This window comes from Xyrauchen texanus, chromosome 11 (genome assembly GCF_025860055.1).
Source record: "Xyrauchen texanus isolate HMW12.3.18 chromosome 11, RBS_HiC_50CHRs, whole genome shotgun sequence".
In the NCBI taxonomy this organism is placed as follows: domain Eukaryota; kingdom Metazoa; phylum Chordata; class Actinopteri; order Cypriniformes; family Catostomidae; genus Xyrauchen; species Xyrauchen texanus.
In genome coordinates, this window is record NC_068286.1 from 917,585 (window position 1) to 942,066 (window position 24,482).

At 43.8% G+C, this 24,482-nt stretch overlaps 2 protein-coding genes across 5 annotated transcripts in view; both read left to right on the forward strand.

Annotated features, from left to right (window-relative positions):
• Nucleotides 1-17,358, forward strand: part of LOC127651683 (NACHT, LRR and PYD domains-containing protein 3-like) — an 18,707-nt gene extending 1,349 nt beyond the window's left edge. The window contains 7 exon segments of the mRNA XM_052137642.1: nt 9,209-10,774; nt 10,823-11,107; nt 13,314-13,487; nt 14,296-14,469; nt 15,120-15,293; nt 15,476-15,522; nt 16,254-17,358. Of these exon segments, the coding sequence (XP_051993602.1) occupies nt 9,209-10,774; nt 10,823-11,107; nt 13,314-13,487; nt 14,296-14,469; nt 15,120-15,293; nt 15,476-15,522; nt 16,254-16,804 (2,971 nt within the window). The 3' untranslated portion in view covers nt 16,805-17,358.
• A 3,180-nt stretch (nt 17,359-20,538) lies between these two features.
• The window catches only part of LOC127651681 (NLR family CARD domain-containing protein 3-like), a 32,165-nt gene continuing 28,221 nt past the window's right edge, over nt 20,539-24,482 (forward strand). For all 4 annotated transcript variants that reach the window (XM_052137635.1, XM_052137637.1, XM_052137636.1 and 1 more), the window contains exon 1: nt 20,539-20,568. The gene's annotated coding sequence lies outside the window, so the exon portion shown is untranslated. The remainder of the gene's footprint in view (nt 20,569-24,482) is intronic.

Sequence of the window (24,482 nt, forward strand, 5' to 3'; positions counted from 1 at the left end):
CCCGCTCCTCTGCCCCATCTCCGCGTCCACGAGCACGCACACATGCACTCCGCGAGCGTGCTCGCTTCCCGCTTCCTCGCTCCGCCCCCATGAGCTCGTACGCTCTGTTTCCTCCCTCGGGCTTCCACGCCCGGTTTTGCCATTACGATCTCTCGCTCGTATACTATCTCCCCCCTCTGACTCATGCTCGCTTCTCACGCGCATCAGCCTGAACATTATGACCACTTGCACTCACGCGCTTCCTATCCCCACACATTAGTTTCACCTGCACTCGTCTCGTCACCTTCATTGTTCACACCTGCACTCGCCCCTATATAACTCACTATCCTTTCGTTTGTTTGGTGTTGGTTATTGTGTATTTAGTTCCCCGTATCTTTGCCCCTGCTAGTCTCGTCTAGTTCTGCCCCTGCTAGTCTCGTCTAGTTTTGCCCCTGCTAGTCTCGTCTAGTTTTGACCTCCCCACTATTCTTTGTCTTAGCTTGCCAACTCCCCATTCCTCTCGTCCCCCCTGTCTTCGTTCCCGCTAGTCTCGTCTTGTTCCTCGCCCTAGTTGTTAACTGTTTTCCCCGCTCGCGTTCACCTCCCTCATTAGATCTGCCCCCTTGTTTATATCTTTGATTCCCCGGCTTTTGACCCTACGCTTCCCACGACTACTCTTCACTGGATTTGCCCCTTGTGTGTACTTTTGCCCGGACTGCTTTTATTAACAATAAAGCAGTCTTTCATCATTGTGACTGTCTCTACTTGTGTGTGTGTGTGTGTGTGTCGGGTTCGCTACAGAATAACCAACCTCACCGTTGACAGTCACAATGCCCCGCGCTAAGGATTCGCGCAGCTCACTCGAGCGGAGAAGCACGTCACATTCGGCGCGAGGAGCTAAAGTGTGGAGAGAGGACCACGCGCTCACGGCCGGGGGCAGCAGGTATGCACTATGTCTGATTTATGTCACCCTGTTTCACCTGTGTCTGCCCCCGAGTCCGTTTATGCATCCAGTGCATTTCTGAGCGCCGTGAGCTCTCCATCCCCGGAGAGGTTGTGCGGCTCTTTTGACGCTGACCAAGGGGTGTTTATGCGAGGCGGCGGTTGTGTGCCCTCGGCATTGTGGACCCAGCGGCTCAAATCGTGGGCTTGCGTCAGGGGAGCCAAACCGTGGAGGCTTATATTATGGATTTTTGTGTCCTGGCGTACCAGGTGAATTTTAATGAGGTGGCTCTGAAGACCATTTTCCAATGTGGACTGAATGAGCCAACCTCATCATTAATGCCTGGTGGTCGCTGCCCCCTTAACCTGGTTCAGTTTATTGACCTCGCCCTACTGTACTCTGGTTCCTCGTTCACTGTGGGGGAGGCAGACACTGAACCAGCGCTCCACACCAAGACCCCCCTCTCGAAGCCTACCACGGCCCCCGTCTTGAAGCCTACCACGGCCCCCGTCTTGAAGCCTACCACGGCCCCCGTCTTGAAGCCTACCACGGCCCCCGTCTTGAAGCCTTACACGGCCCCCGTTTTTAAGCCTTACACGGCCCCAATCCCGAGGCCTGTCACGGCCCCAGCCTCGAAGCCTGGCACGGCCAGCGAGTGGCTCTGCTCCCAAAGACTCCAGAGCTTCCTAGGGCTCCGCCTCTCGAGCCTTCCACGGCTCCACCTCCCGAGCCTCCCATGGCTCTGCTCCCTAAGACTCCAGAGCCTTCTAGAGATTCGCCTCCCGAGCCTCCTGCTGCTCTGCCTCCCAAGCCTCCCACGGCGCCACCTCCCACGGCGTCACCTCCCTCGGCTCTGCCTCCAGAGCCTTCCAGGGCTTCACCTCTGGAGCCTCCTACGGCGCCACCTCCCCCGGCTCTGCCTCCAGAGCCTACCGGGGCTTCACTCCTGGAGCCTTCTACGGCGCCACCTCCCACGGCGTCACCTCCCTCGGCTCTGCCTCCAGAGCCTACCAGGGCTTCACTCCTGGAGCCTTCTACGGCGCCACCTCCCACGGCGTCACCTCCCCCGGCTCTGCCTCCAGAGCCTACCAGGGCTTCACTCATGGAGCCTTCTACGGCGCCACCTCCCACGGCGTCACCTCCCTCGGCTCTGCCTCCAGAGCCTTCCAGGGCTTCACCTCTGGAGCCTCCTACGGCGCCACTTCCATGGGCTCCACTTCCTGAGCCTTCCAGGCCTTCGCCCCTAAAGCCCCCCTTGGCTCCACCTCCAGAGCCTTCCAGGCCTTCGCCCCTAAAGCCTCCTTCGGCTCCACCTCCAGAGCCTTCCAGGCCTTCGCCCCTAAAGCCTCCGTCGGCTCCACCTCCGGAGCCTTCCAGGACCCCACCTCCAGAGCCACCTACGGTGCCACCTCTGATGGCTCCGCCTTTCACGGCTCAGCCCGGACTTCCTGACCCTCTGTGGCCTCTTCCCTGGCCTCCGGACCCTATTCCTGTCCGGTGGTCACCTTCCAGACCCCCGGACCCAGTCCCTGTCCTCCAGTCGCCTTCCAGACCTCCTGACCCAGTCTCTGCCCTATGGCTGCCCCCTAGACCTCCCGACCACCCGCCTGTCCACTATGTTCCCCTGACCTTGCCTTGAACTGCCCATTGACCCCCATGGACTGTTTCATTTCCCTTTTGTGCCTTCTGGCCCCTTGAAGCTCACACGCTCGTTCTGCCCCCATGAGCTCACGCGCTCGTTCTGCCCCCAGCGAGCTCACACGCTGCGTTCTGCCCTCAGCGAGCTCACTGCGCTCGTTCTGCTCCCATGAGCTCACACGCTCGTTCTGTCCCCTCGAGCTCACACGCTCGTTCTGTCCCCTCGAGCTCACACGCTCGTTCTGTCCCCCGAGCTCACAGGCTCGTTCTGTTCCTCAGCTCCTCGCAGGCCGAAGCGGCCGTCAGGAGCCGTCCCTATTCAGAGGGGGGAGTACTCTCACGAACCCCGCTCCTCTGCCCCATCTCCACGTCCACGAGCACGCACACATGCACTCCGCGAGCGTGCTCGCTTCCCGCTTCCTCGCTCCGCCCCCATGAGCTCGTACGCTCTGTTTCCTCCCTCGGGCTTCCACGCCCGGTTTTGCCATTACGATCTCTCGCTCGTATACTATCTCCCCCCTCTGACTCATGCTCGCTTCTCACGCGCATTAGCCTGAACATTATGACCACTTGCACTCATGCGCTTCCTATCCCCACACATTAGTTTCACCTGCACTCGTCTCGTCACCTTCATTGTTCACACCTGCACTCGCTCCTATATAACTCACTATCCTTTCGCTTTGTTTGGTGTTGGTTATTGTGTATTTAGTTCCCCGTATCTTTGCCCCTGCTAGTCTCGTCTAGTTCTGCCCCTGCTAGTCTCGTCTAGTTTTGCCCCTGCTAGTCTCGTCTAGTTTTGACCTCCCACTATTCTTTGTCTTAGCTTGCCAACTCCCCATTCCTCTCGTCCCCCCTGTCTTCGTTCCCGCTAGTCTCGTCTTGTTCCTCGCCCTAGTTGTTAACTGTTTTCCCCGCTCGCGTTCACCTCCCTCATTAGATCTGCCCCCTTGTTTATATCTTTGATTCCCCGGCTTTTGACCCTACGCTTCCCACGACTACTCTTCACTGGATTTGCCCCTTGTGTGTACTTTTGCCCGGACTGCTTTTATTAACAATAAAGCAGTCTTTCATCATTGTGACTGTCTCTACTTGTGTGTGTGTGTGTCGGGTTCGCTACAATGAGATACTGTTGTTGTTCAGGCAGGTTTTGATTAGAAATCTCCCTGCCATTGTCTAAAAAGATAGGATAAGGAGGCAATTATATGTAGAAAGTTTTGTTTTCATTGACGAAGCATTTTGACCACCAAGTGGCAATGTCTCCAAACTGCTCTGGTACCTCCAAGACATGAAGTGGAAGATGCATAACAATTTACTTTTATATCTGACAAAGTGTTCAATATTGTTGATATCATAAAAATATGGACAACAGTAATCCAATGAACCAATCTCAAGATTCTTGACAAAACTTTTCAAAAGTTTCTGAGATTTCTTGACCTATTGGTGGTGCTGTAACCAAATGGCATGTACCCTGACATCATGGTCCCAAAGAAGTACATACAATTTTGTTTCAAAAGACTAAAGCAGTGCCCAGATACAGCCTCACTTCATGTTTGTATGTTCACTTTTAAATTTGCATGGGTATAACTTCTGAATTGTAGCGAGATTCAAAATTATGATAAGTAATTACCGTGCGGCTTGGTCTGAAGATCATCTGAGCCAATCTTCAGGCAAATCAGACAAAGTTTGTAGGAGTAGTAGTGAAAAAAAGATAAACATCCAAATTCAAGATGGCAGCTACTGTATTTGGTGGAATTTTCATGAATGAGGTCCTTTACAATTTGCATTAAGAGAGAAATTAGACCAAAACTAATTTTGTTTCTTGATTAAATGCTTAAGAGGACTGAAGACCCCACACTTTTTCAAGGGGCTATTCATATCCACCTGTCACAGTTTTGTGTCGTCCGCACCATGTTTCGTGTCACCTGCACCATGTTGCGTGTTGTCAACACCGTGTTTTCGGTTTTGCCGATCACGTTCCATGTCAAGTTCCCTTCGTGTCCGCCCCATGTTTTCCGTTTTGCCGATCTCGCTACCTGTCATGTCTTCCTTGTTGTCCGCCCGTGTTTCACTGTCTTTGTGAAAACTACACTTCCCTTCTTCCCATCGTTTCTGGGCCTGTCAGTGTGTTATTGTCCGCACCTGTCTGTCATTTTGTCATTACCATGTCTCTTTATTTAAACCCCACTGTTTTCCCTTCCCGTTGTCGTGCGTTGACGTTACACGTTCGTTGCCTATGTCCATGTATGCTCTCATTGTTCATGTTCCCAGCAGTTTGTCTGTTTGTTCGAGTATTACCCTTCGTGGATGTTCTGTTCTAGATTCCCTTACCCTTCGTGGATGTTCCCTCACCCTGTGCATGCCTGGATGTCATTTCGTGTTTTAGTTTGATTTTCCCATTGTGGACTTTTCTTTGCTCCTGTGTTTCATTTCGTGTTTTAGCTTGATTTTCCCATCGTGGTCTCTTCCTTTGTTCCTGTGTTTTCCTGATTATTATTTGCAAATAAACTACGCTTGGATCCAACCCCTTGTCTGCCTCCTCCTGCGTGATAACAGAACGCACGACCCAAACTATGGATCCAGCGGTTTTTCGGGCAAACTACCGGCTGCTCTGCTTGCGACAGGGGGACCGTCCCATAGAAGATCACATCCAGGACTTCCTTGCTCTGGCAAACCACTCCGACTTCCCGGACTCTGCCCTGGTGGTTTTCTTCTGGGATAACCTGAACCCTTCGCTGAAGGAGCGGTTGCCTCAGGCGATGCACGGCTGGACCCTCTGCGACTTCCTGGAGGCGACCCTACTGGTGTGCGGCTCTCCGTTTACTGTGGGCATTTCCAAGGAGGACTCAACTTCACCACCCGCAGCGGAGACTCTCCAGCCGCCCCTGGCGCACCTTACCACACCAGCCCCACCGGTCTGCGAGCCAGAGCCCACGCCTGCCCTGGTCTGCGAGCCAGAGCCCACACCTGCCCAGGTCTACGAGCCCTCGTCAGCCACGTCGGCCACGGTCAGCGAGCCTGAGCCCTTGCCAGCCACGGCCAGTGAGTCTGAAGCCACGCCGACCAGGAACAGCACTCCAGCGTCGCCAGTCGCATCAGCACGGAGGAAGAGGAGAAGGGGAAAGGCCTCTGCTCTCCAGCCTCCGCCTGCCTCAGCCCCGTGCCCTAAACCCCCCGTGGCTCTGCCCTCAGCGCCCAGCGAACCCAAGCCAGCGCATACCACGGTCAACCAGCCACAGCCTGTCGCCTCAGAGGTCAGTGAGCCAGCGCCTGTAGCCTCGACCGTCCCAGAGCCAGCGCCTGTAGCCTCGACCGTCCCAGAGCCAGCGCCTGTAGCCTCGACCATCCCAGAGCCAGCGCCTGTAGCCTCGACCGTCCCTGAGCCAGCGCCAGTAGCCATGGCCGTCCCTGAGCCAGCGCCAGTAGCCATGACCGTCCAAGAGCCAGCGCCAGTAGCCATGACCGTCCAAGGGCCAGCGCCCCTCGAGCCTTCCAGGGCTCCTCCACCCGAGCCTTCCAGGGCTCCGCCTCTCAAGCCTCTCGAGCCTTCCAGGGCTCCGCCTCTCAAGTCTCTCGAGCCTTCCAGGGCTCCTCCTCCCGAGCCTTCCAGGGCTCCACCTCTCAAGCCTCTCGAGCCTTCCAGGGCTCCTCCTCCCGAGCCTTCCAGGGCTCCACCTCTCAAGTCTCTCAAGCCTTCCAGGGCTCCGCCTCTCAAGCCTCTCGAGCCTTCCAGGGCTCCGCTTCTCAAGTCCCTCGAGCCTCCTAGGGCTCCTCCTCCCGAGCCTTCCAGGGCTCCGCCTCTCAAGTCTTTCGAGCCTTCCAGGACTCCGCCTCTCAAGTCTCTCGAGCCATCCAGGGCTCCTCCTCCCGAGCCTTCCAGGGCTCCGCCTCTCAAGCCTCTTGAGCCTTCCAGGGCTCCGCCTCACAAGTCTCTCGAGCCTCCTAGGGCTCCTCCTCTCGAGTCTCCCAGGGCTCCTCCTCTCGAGCCTCTCGAGCCTCCCAGGGCTCCGCCTCTCGGGCCTCTCGAGCCTCCCAGGGCTCCGCTTCTCGGGCCTCTCGAGCCTCCCACGGCTCCGCCCCTGGAGCCTCTCGAGCCTCCCACGGCTCCACCCCTCGAGCCTCCCACGGCTCCGCCCCTCGAGCCTCCCATGGCTCCGCCTCTCGGACCTCCCACGGCTCTGCCTCCCGCGGCTCCGCCTCCCGAGCCTCCCGTGGCACCGCCTCCAGAGCCTCCTAGGGCCCCGCCTCTAGAGGCCCCTACGGCGCCACCTTCCTCGGCTCCGCCTTCGAAGCCTTCCAGCTCACCGCCTGAAGAGCCTCCTACGGCGCCACCTCCCTCGGCTCCGTCGCTAGAGCCACCCTCGGCTCTGCCTCCGGAGCCTCCCTCAGCCTCACCTCCGACGCCTCCAAGGTCCTTCCCGGCTCCGCCTCTCCCGGCTCGGCCTCCGAAGCCTCCCTCGGCTCCAGCGCCTTCCCCAGCGCCGCCTCCTGAGCCACCCTCGGCGTCGCCACCTGAGCAACCCTTTTCGCCGCCTCTCAAGTCTTCTACGGCTCCGCCTTCGAAGTTCTCCTTGGCCCCGCCTACCACGGCTCCGCCTCCTGATCCACCCTCGGCTCCGCCTCCTGAGCCTCCCTCGGCTCCGCTTCCTGGGCCTTCTACGCAATCGCTTCCCTCGGCTCCGCCTCCTGAGCCCCCCACGGCCCTGCCTACGCCTCCTTCGGCGCCGCCTCCCAAGTCTTCTACGGCTCCGCCTCCGAAGTCCTCCTTGGCTCTGCCTCACACGGCTCCGCCAGCCTCTGTCATGCGGCCACCTCCCAGGTCTCCTGTACTGGCCCCTGTCCAGAGGCCAGCTCCCAGGCCACCCAAACCAGCTCCCGCCCCATGGCCCGCGCTCAGACCTCCTAATCTGGAGCTCGCCTCGTGGCCAGCTCCCGAGCCCCCCAGGCCTATCCCCACATTGTGGCCGCCTTCCAGGCCTCCTGAACCTGCCCCTGCCCGGTTGACGCCCCCCAGGCCACCGGACCCGGTCCCCTTCGCACACCCCCATAGACTGCTTGCCTGCCCCCTCGGCCTCCCTGGTCTGCCTGTCTACCCTCTCGACCTCCCTGGTCTGCCTGCCTCCCGTGGACTGCCTAATTGCCCCCTTGGCCTGTCTCAGCACCCCTTGCACCCCCGTGAACTGTCTTTGTGCCCCTTGTTCTCCCTCTGGTCTGTCTGTTTTCCCCCCAGTCTACCCCCTCTCTCCTGGGTTCTTCATTCCTTTTTATTGTTTCTTCTTTTCCTTTTAAGACAGTCTGGAATCCGGTCCTTTTGAGGGGGGATTATGTCACAGTTTTGTGTCGTCCGCACCATGTTTCGTGTCACCTGCACCATGTTGCGTGTCGTCTGCACCGTGTTTTCGGTTTTGCCGATCACGTTCCATGTCACGTTCCCTTGTTGTCTGCCCCATGTTTTCCGTTTTGCCTATCTCGCTCCCTGTCATGTCTTCCTTGTTGTCCGCCCGTGTTTCACTGTCTTTGTGAAAACTACACTTCCCTTCTTCCCGTCGTTTCCGGCCCTGTCAGTGTGTTATTGTCCGCACCTGTCTGTCATTTTGTCATTACCGTGTCTCTTTATTTAAACCCCACTGTTTTCCCTTCCTGTTGCCGTGCGTTGACGTTACAAGTTCGTTGCCTATGTCCATGTATGCTCTCATTGTTCATGTTCCCAGCAGTTTGTCTGTTCGTTCGAGTATTACCCTTCATGGATGTTCTGTTCGAGATTCCCTTACCCTTCGTGGATGTTCCCTCACCCTGTGCATGCCTGGATGTCATTTCATGTTTTAGTTTGATTTTCCCATTGTGGACTTTTCTTTGCTCCTGTGTTTCATTTTGTGTTTTAGCTTGATTTTCCCATCGTGGTCTCTTCCTTTGTTCCTGTGTTTTCCTGATTATTATTTGCAAATAAACCGCGCTTGGATCCAAACCCTTGTCTGCCTCCTCTTGCGTCATAACACCACCCCTATCAATATGCAAAATATAATAATTTTATTATGAATGGTTCATAATGCTGCCATACACTCCCATGGAATAGGACAAATATTTTGGGGGCATTTAGTAAATTCACAGTTTTAATCATTGATGTGAAAAATGCGTGAAATTCCCACCCATACTTATTTGCAAGTGGTGGTGGCATCGTGGGATAAAGCACAGAAATGGTAAGCAGAATGCTGCCAGTTCGATTCCCACAGCCACCACCATTGTGTCCTTGAGCAAGGCACTTACCTTCAGGTTGCTTCAGGGGTATTGTTCCTGTAATAAGTGCTTTGGATGAAAGCATAAATGTAAATGTATTTGCTATAACATGTTGTGACTTAGTGAATAATCAGAGATGAACAAATCATATCAAAGCATTTGTCTTTCTATCAAACTGTAAAGGCATATTGTCCTTGATCAACTCAAGAACTTCTCAACTGGACCCATTAGGTATACTTGTCACACCATCAGGTCTGTGGAAAATGGCATCAACTTAGCTCTTATCAAAAACAAACATACAGGACCTACACATATTTTCTAATAAGAGTAAAAATATTGTGTTGTTTCCAATTAGGGCTGTAGACACTTTTATTTTTCTGTTTGTTATATTTTTCTCTTTACTCCTTGTCTTTCCAGAGGAAAAGATGGAGATGAAGACCTGAAGCAGGATTCTCACAAACCAGTTGAGGATCTGACTCTGCAGAGGGTCAAAGACCAACACAAAACCATCATGAAGAACAAATATGAGAGCTTATTTGAGGGAATCAAACTACAAGAGAATCAAATGCTCCTGAATAGGATTTACACACAGCTCTACATCATAGAGGGAGAGAGTGAAGGGGTGAATGAAGAACATGAGGTTTTACACATGGAGAAAACACCCAGAACTCAACACTTACAAGACACTCCAATCTACTGCAATGACATCTTTAAATCCTTACCTGAACCAGGATGTGAGGAGAAGATAAAAGACCAAGTAAAGACTGTTCTTACTAAAGGCATCGCTGGAATTGGAAAAACAGTCTCTGTTCAGAAGTTCATTCTGGACTGGGCCGAGGGAAAGGCCAATCAGGATGTAGATTTCATGTTTGTGCTTCCATTTCGAGAGCTGAACTTGATTAAAGATGAGCAGTACAGTCTTCACAAACTTCTGCTGGACTTTAATCCTGAACTTCATCATCTGGACTCAAAGATTTATAATGAGTGTAAAGTTGTTTTCATCTTTGACGGTCTGGATGAAAGCAGAATTCCACTGATGTTTTCAGACAGGGAGAAAGTTTCTGATGTGACTGAGACTTCATCAGTGGGTGTGCTGATGTCAAAACTCATCAAAGGAGATCTGCTTCCCTCTGCTTTCATCTGGATCACCTCCAGACCAGCAGCAGCCAATCAGATCCCCTCCAAATACATCAAGCGTGTGACAGAAATTCAGGGATTCAATGACCCTCAGAAGGAGGAATATTTCAGGAAGAGAATCAGTGATGAGCATCAAGCCAGCAGAATCATCTCACACATTAGAAGAGCAAGAAGCCTCCACATCATGTGCCACATACCAGTCTTCTGTTGGATCTCATCCACTGTGCTTCAAAACATCCTGAAACAAGATGACAGTGCAGAAATCCCTCAAACTCTGACTGAAATGTACATCCACTTCCTGCTCATTCAGATCAATATGAGGAATCAGAAGTATGAAGAGAAACTCCTGCAGTCCAACAGAGAAGTGATTGTGAAACTTGCTGAACTGGCTTTCAAACAGCTGATGAACGGTAATGTCATGTTCTATGAGGAGGACCTGAGAGAGAGCGGCATAGACATCACTGACGCCTCCGTGTATTCTGGGATCTGCACTGAGATCTTTAAGGAGGAATCTGTGATTCATCAGAGGAAAGTCTACAGCTTCATACACCTCAGCTTTCAGGAGTTTTTGGCAGCTTTCTATAAGCTTTACTGCCATGTGTTGAGGACCAAGAGTGCACTGCACCTTTTACAGGATGAAGCACATGAGTGGCAGTGTTCTATTGAATTAAATTTTTATGGGCTACTGAAATCAGAAGTTTATAAGACCCTGTGTAGTGAAAATGGACGGCAGGATCTTTTCCTGCGATTCCTTTTAGGCATCTCACTGGAGTCCAATCAGAGACTCTTACAGGATCTACTGACACACACAGAGAACAGCTCAGAGAGCATCAAGAAAACCTCACAGTACATTAAAGACACAATCAAGGGTGGTTCTACTCATGACAATGTGAGTGTTCCTGAAACCGATAGCAATAAACTCTCTGGTGATAAATCCATCAATCTGTTCCTCTGTCTGCTGGAGATGAAAGATCAGACTCTGTACAGCGAGATTCAGGAGTTTCTGAAATCAGACAAACACTCAGAGAAAAAACTCACTGCTGCTCAATGTTCAGCAATCGCCTACATGCTTCAGATGTCAGAGGAGGTGCTGGATGAGTTTAGTCCCATGCAATACAACACATCAGAGGAGGGTAGAAGAAGACTGATACCAGCTGTGAGCAACTGCAAAAAAGCACTGTGAGTATTCATTATTAACAGTTGAATCATGTATTCGATAAATTAAATACATTCCTTAAAAAAACATCACTGCAATTATTTTTATTCCTGAATAAGTGTGAAAAGAGATTCTCCTGCTGGTTGGAGCCTCAATAAACTCATTCAATATGTCTCTGAAAGACATCAAGTGACATCAAGCATAAAATATGTAAACTAAACATATTAGGTGTCTTCGACTTGAACTGCATCTTGACATACCAATCGGTATGGTTTGCCAGATTTCACAGACATGTGACTAACAGAAATGTAATAATGTGTCCCTGAACAAAGGGTGGGGGGGAGGGTGTCAAAAGTAACATTCAGTATCTGGTGTGGCAACCATCTTCATTAAGTACTGCAGTACATCTCCTCCTCATGGACTGCACCAGATTTGCCAGTTCTTGCTGTGAGATGTTACCCCACTCTTCCACCAAGGCACTTGCAAGTTCCCGGATATTTCTAGGGGAATGTCCCTAGCCCTCAACCTCCAATCCAACAGGTCCCAGACGTGCTCAATGGGACTGAGATCCGGGCTCTTCGCTGGCCATGGTAGAACACTGACATTCCAGTCTTGCTGGAAATCATGCACAGATCTAGTATGGCTGGTGGCATTGTCATGTCATGGTCATGTCAAGATGAGCCTGCAGAAGGGGTACCACATGAGGGAGGAGGATGTCTTCCCTGTAACGCACAGCATTGAGGTTGCCTCCAATGACAACAAGCTCAGTCTGATTATGCTGAGACAAACTTCCCCAGACCATGACAGACCCTCCACCTCCATATCGATCCCGCTCCAGAGTGCAGGCCTTGGTTTAATGCCCATTCCTTCCATGATAAACACAAGTCTGACTATCACAAAACCGACTCATTAGTGAAGAGCACTTTTTGCCAGTCCTGTCTGGTCCAGGGATGGTGGGTTTGTATCCATAGGCGATGTTGTTGCCGGTGATGTCTGGTAAGGACCTGCCTTACAACAGGCCTACAAGCCCTCAGTCCAGCCTCTCTCAGCCTCTTGCAGACACTGATGGAGGGATTGTGCATTCCTGGTGAAACTCGGGCAGTTGTTATTGCCATCCTATACCTGACAGCAGGTGTGCTATTTGGATGTACCGATCCTGCACAGGTGTTGTTAAACGTGGTCTGCCATGGCAAGGATGATCAGCTGTCCTTCCTGTCTCCCTGTAGCGCTGCATTAGGCGTCTAACTGTACGGACATTGCAATTTATTGCCTGGCCACATCTGCAGTCTTCATGCCTCCATGCAGCATGCCTAAGGCACGTTCATGCAGAGGAGCAGGGACCCTGGGCATCTTTCTTTTGGAGTTAGTAGAAAGGTATCGTTAGTGTCCTAAATTTTATAACTGTGACCTTAATTGCCTACTGCATGTAAGCTACTGTATTAGTGTCTTAACGACCTTTCCACAGGTGTATTTTCATTACTTGTTTATGGTTAATTGAACAAACATGGGAAACCTTGTTTAAACCCTTGACAATAAAGATCTGAAGATATTTGGTTTTATTCAAAATTATCTTTAAAATACAGTGTCCTGAAAAAGGGATGTTTCTTTGTTTGCTGAATTTATTTTGCCCTCTTCCCTCATGTCTTTGCCAGTTTGTTGCATTAACTTTTGTCCAGCCCTATTCAGTCTTGTGTTTTGATCCAGTCTTGCCTTACTTTTTGAGATTTTGTTCTTATTTGTTTTCTTTACTTGGAGTGTTTTTGTTCTAGTTTGTTTTTCATAAATAAAACAGTAATTTTGGATTCCTGTGCTTTGGTCCATAACCCCATCATAAGGAAAAGCCTTTGAGGCTCTTGAAACATTTTCAGAGATATAAATATTAAATGTATCTCCAAAGAACAGATAGCACAATTACATTTCTGAGATGTCTGTTTTAGACCTTTTCATATGCAAACCATCATAATCTAATCAACATATTCTAAACATCTTAAAAAGATCAGATTTTGATTCTAATTCATAAATACCTAAAAGAAATCTGATGAATGTCTTATAGATGTTTTTCAGATGAGCAAGCAACCTAAAAAATAAATCTTCCAGATGTAAACTCATACACATCAAAAATGTCTATATGATGTAAGTGTGATATCACGGAGGGTTCAGCTGGTGTGGCAGTTGAGGAACACCAATGGTTATTACTGTTTTTACTGTCGTATATCATCTCTGTTATAGACTTGCTGGCTGTGATCTCACTTATAAGAGCTGTGAAATTTTGGCTTCAGTTCTACAATCATCAAACTCCCTCCTGAGACAGCTGGACCTGAGTAACAATGACCTGCAGGATTCAGGAGTGAAGCTGCTCTCTGATGCACTGAGGAGTACAAACTGTACACTGGAGATACTAAGGTTTGAATTTGACTCATATATATGTTTAAATATTTTATATGTAATTTATATGTTTACCAGATTCATGTTGTCTGTTTATTTTGAATTAATCCTCCCAATGTACACAAATGTTGTTGTTTTTCTTCTGCAGATAAAACTTTATATATCACATATAAAGAGTTTAATCTTTCTATATGTTCAATGATACTGTTTGACATGGAAAGAACAGCATGTCATTTTAGATAGAAAGTTTTGAAATATCATCATAGAGCATTGATAATTTTATATTGCTCCTTTTTTTTGTAATGAATACTTGTTTAAGATAATTCTGCCAAACATTAGGAAATACAGAGTCCAGTATAATCCAAAATAAGGAATTGAAGGAATATTCTGGGTTCTGTATTTACTGTGTACCCCACTGTAACCTTGATTTTTGCTTTGTGAAAAAAAGGAAAGTCAAAATGTGGTAATTAACATTATGCCACTAATCCTGTCGATTGAGCTTAACTTGAATAAGTGAACCAGGAATATTTATTTAAAACAAAATTATGAGGAACACCGGAACTATCACTGCCTTATTTTAGGCCACGTCTTCACTAATTCATGAATGTTTGAAAACCCATTGATTTTGCATCATTTATGCCTCATTATCATCGACACTGTAACAGTGTTTTCCTCCACCAAAAACAGAAACTTTCGAAAATGCCCTCATTAACTGCATAATTTGGAAAACAATCACAATGGAAAAGAGAAATGGAGTTTTAATACAAAAACAGGTTAGTGTGGACGTGGCCTAAATCTGCGTTTTAACTTTTATTTTTCTGTTTAGACTGAGAGGCTGTTATCTCACTGGTCAGTGTTGTCACAATTTGTCTTCATCTCTACAATCATCAAAGTCCCTCCTGAGAGAGTTGGACTTGAGTAACAATGACCTGCAGGATTCAGGAGTGAAGCTGCTCTCTGATGCACTGAAGAGTCCAAACTGTACACTAGAGATACTGAGGTATTGAAGAATATTAAGATGAAATTACAATTTTGACTTTAGAAATGATCAAAACAAGGTAAAGTATTTCCAATGCTCATATTTACATGCTTGAAAGCTGATGTGTGAATTTTCTGTGCTATTAGCACCACTGAACTTCCATGGTTTATGCTGATAGGTCCTTTTACATGTAATCGGCTACTCTCTCTTTGTCTAACATTTCAATTTGATTGGCTTGTAAGTAAGCCAGTTTCACTGCAGTGTGTTATGAGAGTTGAAACGTCTGAAACTGCAACATTTGGATTTTACTGATGTCTAATTCTGCAGCAGTAAATATTCACTCTTGGTATGAATATACCTTATGTGCTTTGTGATGTGATTGTGCTTTTGCACCAGAACTTCCAGCTGCCATGGGTTTCATACCTTTTTAAAATCTTCTTTTCTTGTGGATAAAAAACAAGTCTACTATACTTGTGGAGAGCACAGACTAACAAAATATAAAGACAATTAACTATTTATTTAACAATAATAAACTGAAATGCAATTATTTGGCACAAAAGTAAAAACAGAGATATGGGATGTACAGGAGCTAAATTGTTTTATTTTAAGCTATTTGTACATTTATCAATTGTAATGCAAAAGATGTTGACTGTTGTTGTGTGTGTTTGTAGAATATCAGGCTGTATGGTGACAGAGATCGGCTGTTGTTATGTGGCTTCATCACTGAGTTCAAACCCTTCACACCTGATAGAGCTGGATATAAGCTACAATCACCCAGGAGAATCAGGAGTCAAACTGCTCTCTGACAGACTCAATGATCCAAACTGCAAACTGGACAAACTCAAGTAAGTTGACCAGAAATACTGTCATCCTGTCCAATGTGTTCACATGCATTTCTGTGTTTTGGGTAAGCAACAGTTGTTTATTTCTGCATGGTCTCTGCTTGTTTTTCTTTTTGTTTTGTCCTTTTGTTCTTCATTTTTTATCAGTTGAGCAGAATGAGAAATCATGTTTGTGTGTTTTATAGTGTGGATCATGGAGGAGAGTTCATGATTGCAGAAGGACCACAAAAATGTAAGTCTACACAGCGGTGGTGGAAGAGGTGGGGCACAGAGGGACCAAACTGTGCAAAGAGGGACCAAATTAAGTGTGCATATCCACATGATTGTATGAAATTGAAATGTAGTTTTTAAGACATTATTCTTACAGTATTTCATTTGAAGCAATTTAAGAAAGACTATGTAAACATTTTAGTGGGACATTTTTTAGACCAAATGTTACTAATATAATTCTTAATATCAACTTCTCCCCGTAATAGGAAAATATCTGGTTTCATTCTGATTTTGAGTGATTGGCGTCCTATAATTAATATTTTTCCAGGACTACTATAGCAGTCAAATTTGGGCTACTTCTGTTCAGAATTTGTTTATTGGCCTAATAAGATGCACCTACAGTACAAGGAATTTGACTTAGTAATTAGCTCCAAGAACACACATACAGTACGCACAATAAACTGTATATACACATACAAACTACAATATAAACGGTCAGATAAACAGAATTTACAAAATACAATACAATGTATGAAATAAAAACAAACATGATAAACAATACAATGTGCAAATGTACTTAACAGAATGAATAGTAAATAGCAGCAATACATTCATTTTGAAGACTAAACTGTGAAAAAATGCATTGAGTTTTCTGTGACCAGTGACTCTGCAGTCCCATATCTTGCTCTGGCTACACTACACTCACAATTGTTTTGTTGTGTCAAAAATATTTTTTTCTTTTCTTGTTTTCAGATTTCTGTCATCTCACCTTGGATCCAAACACGGCAAACTCTCAACTCATTCTGTCTGAGAAGAACAGAAAGGCTACATATTTGTTAGAGAAACAGTCATATCCTGATCACCCAGAGAGATTTGATAGCTTTCCTCAGGTTCTGTGTAGAGAGAGTCTGACTGGACGCTGTTACTGGGAGGCTGAATGGATAGGGGGGACAGGGGCTTGTGTATCAGTGGCACACAGAGGAATTAGCAGGAAAGGAGAAATTAGAGACTGTTTGTTGGGTGACAACATGATGTCCTGGAGTCTTAACTGTGCAAAACACGGATTTACAGTCGTTTACAATAATAATATTTTCAAATTTGTCCCTTTGACCCTCTCTAAAAGAGTTGGAGTGTATCTGGACTGGTCTGCTGGCACTCTGTCCTTCTACATTGTCTCTGAAATGCACACACTCACACACTTACACACATTCAACACCACATTCACTGAACCCCTCTATGCTGGATTTGGGGTTTATAATGATTCCTCAGTGTCTCTGTGTCAGATTAAAAACAGACACACCTGACTGAAACACACTGACTTTATCTCTCTGAAACGCACTCTGGAGCAGACTCTACCATTCAAAATAATACAGAATACAGCACTGTAAAGTCATTCAATGTTGGCCCATTTGAAGTTCTTCAGGAAATTTGTATCAATGTACTACAAATTTCCAGTTATTTATATTAGAATGTAATCAGATTGCTTTAATTTGCAATATGATTACATTCAACACTGCTCCCATCCAGCATGCCTTTTGTCCATTAAACAGGAGGGAACCACTTATTGGAGAGTGAAACGCCCCGTATTGAAGACATTTTTCTCTTATTGAAGTGTTTTAATGGGGTGTCCCTCTTGAGCATTTTTCTGAACATATTGTGCACTTGCAGTAATGTGTGCAGGGGTGTTTAGCCTGGAAATCAGCCTTTTCATGCAGTGATGCTTTAGGTGGACCGCTATCCTTCATTGAAGGTTGAAGGACGAAATGCTAATGTGACCTTTGTTTGCGTGATGCAGAGTTAGCTACCTGAAGGGACTTCACTTATCATAAATCACCATAATCCAAGTTCCTTTCCACATCCTCCACAGTTTTAGTTATAAATGCATTTGAGAGTTTTTAATAATAAAAAGTGCATATCCTCTTGTTATATGCTAACATGAGAACTTTCCCGACCCATGACTTCTTTATCTTATGTATATATTGTTTTTTTCCATTCACCTGTACTTCTTGTAATTATGACTCAGTGATTGTATTCGTACATTGTACATCTGTGTAATTTTGTACATTTTTATGGACATTTATATCGAAATTTCTTTTTTCTTTTTTCAATAAACAAAATCCACAGTTTTAGCACAATGTGTGGACTTTTCAGACGGTCCCTTACCAATGCTCCACAGTGTCAGGAAGTTTTATCTGGTCTTGTGCTGATTTCTTCCTTGTGGTGTCCTCTTAATTCCCTGTCAAGGACCTTCATGTTTCTTGTTTTTACTGCTTTTGCACGGTTTTTAAATTTTTCATCAGATTCTAGGTCCAGTGCTTTCTTTTTTGTTTTCTAGTTAGCCAGTTTGTTTGTTTTGTCTTTGCCCAATAATGGGAGTTTTGGTTTGCTGCCCTGTTGATATCAGTTTGGGCGTTTTTGTTCTGTTTTCCCTTGTTTTTGTATATTTTTTATTTAAGAAAGACTTCAAGAATTTCTGACTGTCTGCACTTAGAATCAATATACAAATCCCTGACCGAAAGATATATATTTACATGAATAAAAATGTCAACAGGGCTACAGAATCAACAACAACAAAGCATTTAGACAGTTAAATGCTAATCGTTATATGAGGTCATGACACTGTTTTAAGGTAACAAAAGTTTTGCTTGAACTATATTAGAATGGAATCTTTTTTTCTTTTCAATTAGGATTAAATCTAACTGAACCCTCTTCTCTCTACAGTATGATATAGTATGTAAAATATCTCCTTTCATACTCTAAATATTTAGCTATATTACTGTTTTTGTCCACATATGCAACACTGACTGATCAGTAACTCACAATTTCACTATTGAATCTAAAAGATGTAGAATAAATTACTGTGAATTTTAGTCTAAAATATTAGTCAATCTGTGATCTATTTGTCCTCCTAAGCACTTCACGAAATCCCTCCTCTGACTTTAGGATCACACACTGGAACAAGCAAAGTACCCCACATAATGAAACAGATTTGGGAGAGGGTGTTTATAAGATCTCATTAAAAGCTTAATTAATCTGTTATATAATTAATATTTATGAAACTATAATGCATGTCAACCTTAGTTTTGAAGGCCAGCATATTTCTTGATAGATTTTGATTGTGCCCCAAAATGTTATATTTTAATATAGAGTTAATATGTGGTTACAATACTCTGGATATTTATAGTGCAATGGCGTGTCGTGAGTTCTCATGAGTTCTATAATCTTAATTAGCAAATTCACTCACCCCCAAATATTATTTTTAATATAAATAGAATTTACATTCACATTAGATTTGGAGAATATTCCCTAACTTTACAATTATATTCCGGTTTAATTCATCTATGTTCCAGGTCTTATTGATCCATTGTTTAATTCGTTATTAAAATAAGCTAAATACATCATCACACATAATATTTACATTTTTTCTTTAATAAGTGTTATATCATGTCTGTTTAAGTTATTATATTTTCATTTCATTTGAAGTGTAATTAGAATTTAGAAATATTTTTTGTTAAAGTTTTTCGTGTTCCAATTAATGAATTAAATTGTTAAAGCAAAATCGTCTGGTAGAAGATGAAAGTTAGGTTTCCAGATAATGTTCCATTTTAAGCTTTTACGGTCATCTTAATGAACGTCGCTCGTTATTTTACAATAGAGTAAACCTGTTTCCCAAACCAGCATGTAGATCGCTCTTTATAAAGAGCTTAAGTGCTTCATTATGGGAGCTGTCTAGTCCAAAGGTGCTAAAACATTTGCTAAGATGTCCAGCAGTTATTCCTCTCAACATGAAAATAAAGCATGACAATTGTCTGTAACCTTGTCAAGGCACAGAAAGTTATTTACTATCCCTGAATTTAATGAATGAAATAATGATGGCTTCCAACTTCCACCCATGTGTGGCGGTAAGAAAGTCTTTGTTTATTAAATGAAAAGGTTATATAGGGCTGACTAGCACCCAGAAATCATTTTACCAAAAGACCAATAATTTTATCTGACTACTACAGATCCATTTATTTATTCACGGACTGACAAATTCTACTGATAGTGTTAAATCTACAGTTCAAGTTTTCAAATGAATTTTTATTAAAATGCTTGAATTGGTCATTAATTCTGACTATTTATTGAAACAAGAGTAAAATATTATTTGACATTATCTGCACATAACCTAATTATTAATGAGTTTCGCTCATTTGTGACGTCATTCCCCCCCACACACAATGGTCCAAACCACTTTATGACTCCCATCATACTGAACTTCATGTGAAATAATGTATCTCTAGCCAGTGAAAGTGGTTTGGGAGGCATACTTTCCTTTCGCTATCTTGTGGAGAGATTTAGATTTTAATATTTTAAAATCGATCACTATTGCCAGCTGTTTCATTAATAGCTTATTATTATATTATGTTTATATTTGTATTGATATTTTATGTTTTACGGCTGGAGTAAGTCAATGTAAAAAAAATTAAAGTGAATTTAAATAAAATACAAGATTCCATCTGCAAAAAAAATCTATATAAATAATTTATCATAAAGAGTCAGTTTTGAGGATTTAAAATATATAATTTTTTCTGTAAAGAGCACTTTAAGAGACAGGGGGAGTTGCCAGAGGTGTCACTTTACTCACAGCTGATTGGTTCAGCATCTGTTATGCATCATGTAGCATAAATTACTATTGTGATGAACACCAGTAAAAGATCTTACCTGAGTGAAAGGAAATGAAGAAGCAGACAAAGTTGCAATGATGTCCGTAGACCATGTAATAATACAGTGCAGAGAATATACAGAAGAAAGAGAGCAACAAATAACTCTAAAGAACACTTTGAATCCAACAATAGGAAGTAATATACAATATATATTATACAGTCCCTTAAAATTTCAAATCTGGTTGAAGTAATATTCTGGAAGCTTTTAGTCCTGGTAATACTATAAATTCAGGTAGGTCTCTGGTGGATTTCACACAGTAGATGGCGGTAATACAGGAAGAAGATGCACGAACAGAGAAAAGTGAAAGTGAAAGTAAAAACACATGACCGTCATCAACAAGGAAGACATTTAAGGACATTTCACGGTAAGATTTAAATGAAGTTTAATGGCATTGGTTTGTTAGATCTGTTCATTTATATTTCTGCGTTGAACATATTGAACAAGTCTCCGAGTAGTTGCCAATGCGGCGGGTTGATTTATGTTTAATTGTGTCTGTATCGTTTTTTTAAAGTAGGCCTACACATCCAAGTGTCAGTAGTGTTAAGAGAATACCTTCTTCTCTGTAATTATGTTTCTGGTTTATTGTGGCATTTACAAATGCAAGTAGTTCTTATGTTCAGTAAAACCATCAGATCACTTGTTTGTATTATTGGGACTTTTGATAAAAAGGTTAAATTGGTTTAAAATGTCGTAACTTCCTTTCAGATAACAATACAAAATGTTGCCCAGATACAGTTGACATGATTGTAGTCATATCAAGCATGAATATTTAACAACGTGAATAAATAAACTGCATCACTTTTCACTCCAAAAATCCTGTTGTTTTACAAAAAACATCTGCCATCTGTGATTGCCAGAATAATTATGTCAAAAATACAGTTCAAATGTAAACCACTTTACAGAACAACCTGTACAATTTAAAATGGTTGTAAATACATGCTGGCACTGTAAAACAAAACAATTCTGTTAAATTTACAGTAACATTATTTTTATAAACATACTTCTGAAACTGTAAAAATCTGTTGTTTACTTCATGAGGTATTTGTTTATCACCATAGTAACTACAGAAGGGCGCATGATGACATGAAGTTCATCAGTAGTGGCTCTTCCAGGAGTATTGACCAATGAACTCATAGAGACAGCGCTCAAAATCACTAAACACCATCAGGGGAACATCTCATGAATACAAGTTTTTACTAGTAAGAATTAGGGCTGGGCAAAATGTATAAAAAATATTTTTGTGATAATTGCCTTATAAATGTTGCGATATCCGATTACTCCATTAACCCACCTGCCTAGGGTCAGGGTTTTTTTCCTTGATTGATTTTGCTTTAAAAATGTTATTAATTTATTGAAACACAGAAATCTTAAACAAAAGACATTTATAAATTCAAATTGCACTTTAAACTAAACGAAAAAAGCATAAAATAATGAAGTGATCTTATTTAACATCTCCATTTGCCATCACACAAGCATCCGTCAACGACAACAGATGGAGATTACTAATAGCCTACAAATTAAAGACAATTATAAATGTAAAGACAATAATAATCAAAATAAATAAGCCTAAAAAATTATCTTTTGTTCACAAAATAATGTTTCCAAATGTGTGTTCTTATCGAGTTTGCATTTTGTTTATACACTTTATGCTGCCAAAAGGAAATAAAATAGAACTCAATTTTAGGTTCAAGGTGAAATGTCTTGCATTACTTGATGATTTAATCACTTTCGTCTTTGTTTCTTTAATACAAAGACACATTTTACGGAACCTTGTGTTGCGTTCACAGTGTATGCAAATAAATATCAAGAATTAGAATAATTGTTGATATAAAATTTTCAAATTTACAAGTAAGAAGTACATACTTGATATCAAGAATTGGAATTTTAACTGGTGAAAATGTAATTATGTATTTATCTTTAATCTGTAATTATCTTTGCATAGTTTTGGCACCTGTTTAAATTTTAATCACATGTAGGTTATTTTTTTTATTACATTTTCAATAAAATTTTCACTAGTTAATTAATGCTAATTCTTGATATTATTAATGTAATTTCTACTCGTGGAAATGCCAATTCTTTATATCAACAATGACATCATCACTCGTGGAAATAAATACTTGATATCAAAAATGGGATTTAATTTCTTAAAATATCTGTAACTGAATTCTTACATGTAAAAAAAAATGAAATGTTGAAAATGCTGAAATGTAATTTTACTAGTTAAAATGGTCATTTCAGATATTGTAAATACATTTTTGGATATGTGCATAGTAATGAGGAGAGTTTATGTACCTTATGAATATTCAAAAAAGAAAAGTATAACCGCACGGGATAAGCAATGGAAAAGAGAATCGCTAATTCATCCCTACGATTCGTTTACTCTGTCGTTTATAAACCACACTTTTATTTTTCATATTATAACTGTCCCGGCTATTTTAAACCAGGCCTGCTACAGTAGAATGAGGGGGAAATCAGTCTTGCATCAGATACTGTGTTCAGGGTAAACATGAATCAACAAAAGACAACTAAATGAAAATCTTCTCTCTTCAAATATATTGAATTTTACACAAAACACTTCATCATACACCCAAACAAACAAAATATCACAGAAGAAAAGTCCTGGTGGGAGTGGATGAATGTGAAATGCCCCATAAAAGATGTTGACGGATAATGAGGTTGATGAAGTGAGCAGTCTTTAGAATTAACAGTCTTATCTGGGAATGGTAGTAACTGATGAAATGAAGTATTTTTCCTTCTGGTTACAGCCCGGAATTCTTTGAATAAAGTCCTTGGGCAGTTGCCCTCATGCACCCAAGCAAACTCCCAATCCAGCACTCAAGGGCTATGTATGTCACGGGTAATACAAAAATCCTCTATAACAGAAAACAACTCATTAACATCTTTACAAGTTCTTTTACCAAAGCATACACAAGATGAAATAAGAACTACAAACTCACGGTTGAGCAGCAAACTTAACGTTTCTCAGACCAGGATTACCATTAAGAACAGCAGATACCATGTGGTTAGTCAAACTGAATCTACCTCTTACTCTCCTACTTCCTCTTTTATCTATAAGGTAGAGGTGCTACTGGTGCCCCCTAGTGGATGGGATGAACATAGCACTGAAAATGAAAACAAATAAACATGTGACAGGCAGTGACTGTTACATATTCCCCCCTCAATTAGAAAGGGTTTGCACAGTACCATGAAATGGCTTTAAGTTTTGAACATGAAAAGAATCTACATGATCAGGGTCATCAACAAAGGACACAGAGTAATTTACAGGACCAAGACATTTAATTATTCTAGCAGGACCTTTCCATTTTGCCGCAAGCTTGGCCATAAAACCATCACTAGCCCGTGATAGAGGATGAGTACGAACCCAAACACAGTCTCCAACCTGGAAGTGAGCTGGTCGTCTTCGTAGGTTGTAGTAATGACGTTGTTTCTCCTGGGCTCGTGCTACATTCCTCTTTACGGCCTGGATAAGCTCTTGGTACTTCTCCAGAACTGGGTATGTGGGGTTATCTTGGTCAGGTGATTTGAGAACTGCTCTTTCTAAGGGACCTTTCAACTTTCGACCCAGCATGACTTCTGCCGGAGTGAATCCTGTACTCTCTTGCCATGCCGAGTTAATGGCAAAACAGAACTCTGCCAACCATCTATCCCAATGGTGGTGGTAGTCTTGAACATACGAGGCAATCATGGTTTTCAGAGTACGGTTGACCCGTTCTGTGAGGTTTGTCTGAGGATGTGCAGTCGTAGTTAGCTTTTGAATGACACTCCATTGCTTGCAGATTTGACAGATTAGTTGTGAGGTGAACTGAGTTCCTCTGTCGGACACCAGATACATTGGTGTACCCCATCTAGTGAAGATCTCCTCCACCAGGATGCGTGCGATCTGTGGAGCTTTTGCGACACGCAAGGGAAACAACTCCACCCATTTTGAGCAGTAGTCCACAATTACTAAAAGATGTACATTCTGCTTGGGACTTTTGGGAAATGGTCCCATGAGGTGAACTCCCAGCATATGTCCGGGTTCCACTACTGGTGTAGACTGCATATGGCCGGCGAGTTTTGAAATGGATGGTTTGTGTTGTTGACATACTTGACACTCCTTACAATGTTTCCACACATCTGAGCGCATAGTGGGCCAGTAGCAAATGTCCACAAGTCTTAGCAAAGTTTTAAGTCTGCCAAGATGTCCACTTAGAGGGTTGTTGTGTGCATAGTTGAGAAAATCTTGTCTTAAGCTGATGGGTATGACTATTTGAAGTT